At 49.7% G+C, this 7,500-nt stretch overlaps 1 protein-coding gene across 3 annotated transcripts in view; it reads left to right on the top strand.

Moving 5' to 3' along the window:
* The window catches only part of LOC109891664 (arf-GAP with coiled-coil, ANK repeat and PH domain-containing protein 3), a 156,627-nt gene that overhangs the window by 84,239 nt on the left and 64,888 nt on the right, over positions 1–7,500 (top strand). For all 3 annotated transcript variants that reach the window (XM_031825776.1, XM_031825775.1, XM_031825777.1), the window contains exon 10: positions 6,237–6,248. In XM_031825776.1, coding sequence (XP_031681636.1) covers positions 6,237–6,248 — 12 coding nt within the window. The remainder of the gene's footprint in view (positions 1–6,236; positions 6,249–7,500) is intronic.

The following is a 7,500-nucleotide window of genomic DNA, read 5'->3' as shown; positions in this document are numbered from 1 at the left end:
GGCCCACAACCTGAAGTTCTCAGGCCCACAACCTGAAGTTGTCAGGCCCACCACAACCTGAAGTTCTCAGGCCCACAACCAGAAGTTGTCAGGCCCACCACAACCTGAAGTTCTCAGGCCCACAACCTGAAGTTGTCAGGCCCACCACAACCTGAAGTTGTCAGGCCCACCACAACCTGAAGTTGTCAGGCCCACCACAACCTGAAGTTCTCAGGCCCACAACCTGAAGGAGGCAGGCCCACAGTCTGAAGCCTGTGTACGTGGCCAAGACTGACAAATATTAGTGCTAGCAGCTTGCACCCATGTCCAAGTCTGTCCCGGCGTGCTGCGAGGGGCTGGTGTTTCAGAAGATTGTCGGCAAAGGCCTGCTCCATGTAGCAGTGATATGAGCAGCCCAGTTCCCACAACAACAACAACAACATCGACAACATCTGGCGTATCTGTCACACAGGAAAACACATCATCATCAACATCAAACCAGCTTCCTGTTACACCAGAATGTTTATGGATGTGTGGTGTTGGTGAGACCACCTCTCTCACCACGCTGGCTATCAGGTCGACAAGGCATTCAGGGATAACTGTAGTGGTAGTGTGGTGTTGGTGAGACCATCTCTCTCACCACGCTGGCTATCGGGTCGACAAGGCGGTCAGGGATAACTGTAGTGGTAGTGTGGTGTTGGTGAGACCACCTCTCTCACCACGGTGGCTATCGGGTCGACAAGGCATTCAGGGATAACTGTAGTGGTAGTGTGGTGTTGGTGAGACCACCTCTCTCACCACGGTGGCTGTCAGGTCGACAAGGCGGTCACGCTATGTATAGGTCCTTTTATCAACAGCAGCCATTCACAACATGGGCAACAGACTCCATTACATTTGACTCGTGTAGAATACAAAATTGGTCATGGTTTGCAGGGTACCAGAGTCCTGAATTACAGTATATGTTGTCGGTAGCCTTAACAGTGAAGGTGAGAATGTCCTGGCCAATGGCAGCATTCTGGTGCATGGAATGGGAGACAGAGAGGGGACAGTACAGTCCAGAACAGTGAGTTTCCCCTCCAGACTCAGACCAGTCCAGAGTGTTGTCCCTACAGACTCAGACCAGAACAGAGTGTCGTCCCTACAGTCTCAGACCAGAACAGAGTGTCGTCCCTCCAGACTCAGACCAGAACAGAGTGTCGTCCCTCCAGACTCAGACCAGAAACAGAGTGTCGTCCCTCCAGAACAGAGTGTCGTCCCTCCAGAACAGAGTGTCGTCCCTCCAGAACAGAGTGTCGTCCCTCCAGAACAGAGTGTCGTCCCTACAGACTCAGACCAGAACAGAGTGTCGTCCCTCCAGAACAGAGTGTCGTCCCTCCAGACTCAGACCAGAACAGAGTGTCGTCCCTACAGACTCAGACCAGAACAGAGTGTCGTCCCTCCAGAACAGAGTGTCGTCCCTCCAGACTCAGACCAGAACAGAGTGTCGTCCCTACAGACTCAGACCAGTGTCGTCCCTACAGTCTCAGACCAGTCCAGAGTGTCGTCCCTCCAGACTCAGACCAGAACAGAGTGTCGTCCCTACAGACTCAGACCAGAACAGAGTGTCGTCCCTCCAGAACAGAGTGTCGTCCCTACAGTCTCAGACCAGAACAGAGTGTTGTCCCTACAGACTCAGACCAGAACAGAGTGTCGTCCCTACAGTCTCAGACCAGAACAGAGTGTCGTCCCTCCAGACTCAGACCAGTGTCGTCCCTACAGTCTCAGACCAGTCCAGAGTGTCGTCCCTCCAGACTCAGACCAGAACAGAGTGTCGTCCCTACAGAACAGAGTGTCGTCCCTACAGTCTCAGACGAGTCCAGAGTGTCGTCCCTCCAGACTCAGACCAGAACAGAGTGTCGTCCCTCCAGAACAGAGTGTCGTCCCTCCAGACTCAGACCAGAACAGAATGTCGTCCCTCCAGACTCAGACCAGAACAGAGTGTCGTCCCTCCAGACTCAGACCAGAACAGAGTGTCGTCCCTACAGACTCAGACCAGAACAGAGTGTCGTCCCTACAGACTCAGACCAGAACAGAGTGTCGTCCCTACAGACTCAGACCAGAACAGAGTGTCGTCCCTCCAGACTCAGACCAGAACAGAGTGTCGTCCCTCCAGAACAGAGTGTCGTCCCTCCAGAACAGAGTGTCGTCCCTACAGACTCAGACCAGAACAGAGTGTCGTCCCTCCAGAACAGAGTGTCGTCCCTCCAGACTCAGACCAGAACAGAGTGTCGTCCCTACAGACTCAGACCAGAACAGAGTGTCGTCCCTCCAGAACAGAGTGTCGTCCCTCCAGACTCAGACCAGAACAGAGTGTCGTCCCTACAGACTCAGACCAGTGTCGTCCCTACAGTCTCAGACCAGTCCAGAGTGTCGTCCCTCCAGACTCAGACCAGAACAGAGTGTCGTCCCTACAGACTCAGACCAGAACAGAGTGTCGTCCCTCCAGAACAGAGTGTCGTCCCTACAGTCTCAGACCAGAACAGAGTGTTGTCCCTACAGACTCAGACCAGAACAGAGTGTCGTCCCTACAGTCTCAGACCAGAACAGAGTGTCGTCCCTCCAGACTCAGACCAGTGTCGTCCCTACAGTCTCAGACCAGTCCAGAGTGTCGTCCCTCCAGACTCAGACCAGAACAGAGTGTCGTCCCTACAGAACAGAGTGTCGTCCCTACAGTCTCAGACGAGTCCAGAGTGTCGTCCCTCCAGACTCAGACCAGAACAGAGTGTCGTCCCTCCAGAACAGAGTGTCGTCCCTCCAGACTCAGACCAGAACAGAGTGTCGTCCCTCCAGACTCAGACCAGAACAGAGTGTCGTCCCTCCAGACTCAGACCAGAACAGAGTGTCGTCCCTCCAGAACAGAGTGTCGTCCCTCCAGACTCAGACCAGAACAGAGTGTCGTCCCTCCAGACTCAGACCAGAACAGAGTGTCGTCCCTCCAGAACAGAGTGTCGTCCCTCCAGACTCAGACCAGAACAGAGTGTCGTCCCTCCAGACTCAGACCAGAACAGAGTGTCGTCCCTCCAGACTCAGACCAGAACAGAGTGTCGTCCCTCCAGACTCAGACCAGAACAGAGTGTCGTCCCTCCAGACTCAGACCAGAACAGAGTGTCGTCCCTCCAGACTCAGACCAGAACAGAGTGTCGTCCCTCCAGAACAGAGTGTCGTCCCTCCAGACTCAGACCAGAACAGAGTGTCGTCCCTCCAGACTCAGACCAGAACAGAGTGTCGTCCCTCCAGACTCAGACCAGAACAGAGTGTCGTCCTGGATATATGATGAGATGTTCCATCACGGGGGACCGTTACCTCCACAACAACACAGGGGTCTGTCACAAACTATCAGAGACAGTCACTGGCTCAGTCTGCGTGTCCGTATCCATCTGATCTCCTCTCCAGTCTGTATCTATCAGACCTCCTCTCTAGTCTGTATCCATCTGACCTCCTCTCCAGTCTGTATCCATCTGACCTCTCTAGTCTGTATCCATCTGACCTCCTCTCCAGTCTGTATCCATCTGACCTCTCTAGTCTGTATCCATCTGACCTCTCTAGTCTGTATCCATCTGACCTCTCTAGTCTGTATCCATCTGACCTCTCTAGTCTGTATCCATCTGACCTCCTCTCCAGTCTGTATCCATCTGACCTCTCTAGTCTGTATCCATCTGACCTCTCTAGTCTGTATCCATCTGACCTCTCTAGTCTGTATCCATCTGATCTCCTCTCTAGTCTGTATCTATCTGACCTCCTCTCCAGTCCGGTTCCACAGGTCGTTGAGGTCCGGCCAGTCTGACCAGACACCAAAGCCCACAGCACAAGTGTCCAATTTTACATTGTCCTCCATTGAACACACACACACACACACACACACACAAATGCTTTCAGTCAGTGAAAACCTTAATGTGACAGGATGCTTTATTTAATTCATATCAAAGTAACTCTAATAAACCAACTGCATCTGGACATATCAAACAGAGCTGTCTCCATCTTAGAACCGCGGGAGGTTCAGGATAAACTATGCTTCTTTTTAGCATCGAAAGATTGTTCATTAAAAAACACATAGAACCACAAATCATAAAAGCTTCTCTGTGCTTATAGCCAGAGATTTCAACATTGGACTATTTGTGGATTATAGCTGTCTTTCTGTCTGCTTTGATCGTGAGAACAGTGAAGTACAACAACAGAATGCTAGACATATATTTTAATGAGAATAACTTGTACTCGGTGACTTGTTTTTCACTTTTGGACTCTTGCAAGAGTTAAAATAAGACTATTTTCTGAAAATACATCCTCTTTTGTCAAACATTTGAGTGAGTTTGTTTTGGGGACTTTTATTTGTGGGTGTCTGGAACAGCTAAGACAGGGACCATCACTCACTCACTCACTCACTCACTCACTCACTCACTCACTCACTCACTCACTCACTCACTCACACACACACACACACACACACACACACACACACACACACACACACACACACACACACACACACACACACACTCACACTCACACTCACACACACAGGGACCATCACACACTCACACACACACACACAGGGACCATCACACACTCACACACACACACACAGGGACCATCACACACTCACACACACACACACAGGGACCATCACACACACACACACACACACACACACACAGGGACCATCACCTTATGTGTACACACACACACACACTCACACACACACACAGGGACCATCACCTTATGTGTACACACACACACACACACACACACACAGGGACCATCACCTTATGTGTACACACACACACACACACACACACACACACACACACACACACACACACACACAGGGACCATCACCTTATGTGTACACACACACACACACACAGGGACCATCACTCACACACACACACACACACACACACACACACACACACACACACACACACACACACACACACACACACACACACACACACACAGGGACCATCACCTTATGTGTACACTCACACACACACACAGGGACCATCACCTTATGTGTACACACACACACACACACACACACACACACACACACACACACACACACACACACACACAGGGACCATCACCTTATGTGTACACACACACACACTCACACACACACACAGGGACCATCACCTTATGTGTACACACACACACACACACACACACAGGGACCATCACACACTCACACACACACACACAGGACCATCACACACTCACACACACACACACAGGGGACCATCACACACTCACACACACACACACAGGGACCATCACACACTCACACACACACACACAGGGACCATCACACACACACACACACACACACACACACAGGGACCATCACCTTATGTGTACACACACACACTCACACACACACACAGGGACCATCACCTTATGTGTACACACACACACACACACACACACACAGGGACCATCACCTTATGTGTACACACACACACACACACACACACACACACACACACACACACACACACACACACACACACACACACACACACACACACACAGGGACCATCACCTTATGTGTACACACACACACACACACACACACACAGGGACCATCACCTTATGTGTACACACACACACACTCACACACACACACAGGGACCATCACCTTATGTGTACACACACACACACACACACTCTCACACACACACACACACACACACACACACACACACACACACACACACACAGGGACCATCACCCATCTGTTATCTGATGGGATGCTAACAGGGTCTACCGGCAAGCCAGACTGTGTGTGCGTGCGTGCTTGTGTGTGTGTGTGTGCGTGTGTGTGCTTGCGTGAGTGTTACTGTTGGCTTAGGGACTCTTCGAATATCAGGCTGGGGGGTGCTTACAATTCGGGTCAGGTCTCTCTCTCTCTCTCTCTCTCTCTCTCTCTGTGGTGTGTGAGAGTGGTTGGTGGGTGTTTTTCTGTCTTGGCCCTGATGCTGTCCCAGTGAAGCGTTCTGGCTACTCACCTTATCAAGGGCTACTCACCTTATCAAGGGCTACTCACCTTATCAAGGGCTACTCACCTTATTAAGGGCTACTCACCTTATCAAGGGCTACTCACCTTATCAAGGGCTACTAACTACATGTCAGTTTACTTCCTGACCTTGTGATTGTGCTAACATTAATTTGTTTCTTTCTCTCCTTTCTACCAACGCCCTCCGTCCAATGATCTTCTCCAGACTCTGATGGAGGTGAGTACTTAAAGGATGGAGGGAGGGGATGGAGGGAGAGGATGGAGGGAGAGGATGGAGGGGAGGATGGAGGGAGAGGATGGAGGGAGAGGATGGAGGGAGAGGATGGAGGGAGAGGATGGAGGGAGAGGATGGAGAGAGAGGATGGAGGGAGAGGATATAGGGGGAGAGGATATGGCAGGGCGTACTCTGACTGGCTAGCTTTACTAGTAGTAGGAGTACTCTGACTGGCTAGCTTTACTAGTAGAAGGAGTACTCTGACTGGCTAGCTTTACTAGTAGTAGGAGTACTCTGACTGGCTAGCTTTACTAGTAGTAGGAGTACTCTGACTGGCTAACTTTACTAGTAGTAGGAGTACTCTGACTGGCTAGCTTTACTAGTAGAAGGAGTACTCTGACTGGCTAGCTTTACTAGTAGTAGGAGTACTCTGACTGGCTAACTTTACTAGTAGTAGGAGTATGCTCCACTACACAGCTATCTTAAGGCAACATTGAGTGGCTACTGCCAACACACTGTCAATGACACTGACTCTACTCCAGCCACTTTAATAATGGGAATTGATGGGAAATGATGTAAATATATCACTAGCCACTTTAAACAATGCTACCTTATATAATGTTACTTACCCTACATTATTCATCTCATATGTATACGTAGATACTGTACTCTATATCATCGACTGCATCCTTATGTAATACATGTATCACTAGCCACTTTAACTATGCCACTTTGTTTACATACTCATCTCATATGTATATACTGTACTCGATACCATCTACTGTATCTTGCCTATGCTGCTCTGTACCATCACTCATTCATATATCCTTATGTACATATTCTTTATCCCCTTACACTGTGTATAAGACAGTAGTTTTTGGAATTGTTAGTTAGATTACTTGTTCGTTATTACTGCATTGTCGGAACTAGAAGCACAAGCATTTCGCTACACTCGCATTAACATCTGCTAACCATGTGTATGTGACAAATAACATTTGATTTGATTTGATTTGATACACTGTCATGTCCAGTCCCATCATCCTCTAAAACAGGGGTTCCTAAACTTTTTCACTCGGGGGGGGGGGGGGCCTCCTTTCCAGCGTCGGGGGAACATCTCACGCTCCTGCATGCATCACGTCTAGTTCAATAGGTTCTAGCACTGTTCATGACAACAAAACTGTTCACACCCTTCTGGTTGGTGGAGAAAACATTTTGTAGGTTTAAAGATTATTTCCTGCAATTCTACACATTCTGT

Source organism: Oncorhynchus kisutch, linkage group LG5 (assembly GCF_002021735.2).
Source record: "Oncorhynchus kisutch isolate 150728-3 linkage group LG5, Okis_V2, whole genome shotgun sequence".
Taxonomy (NCBI): Eukaryota; Metazoa; Chordata; class Actinopteri; order Salmoniformes; family Salmonidae; genus Oncorhynchus; species Oncorhynchus kisutch.
Note: the sequence above shows the minus strand (reverse complement) of the source record. Positions and strands in the feature narration are given on the sequence as shown.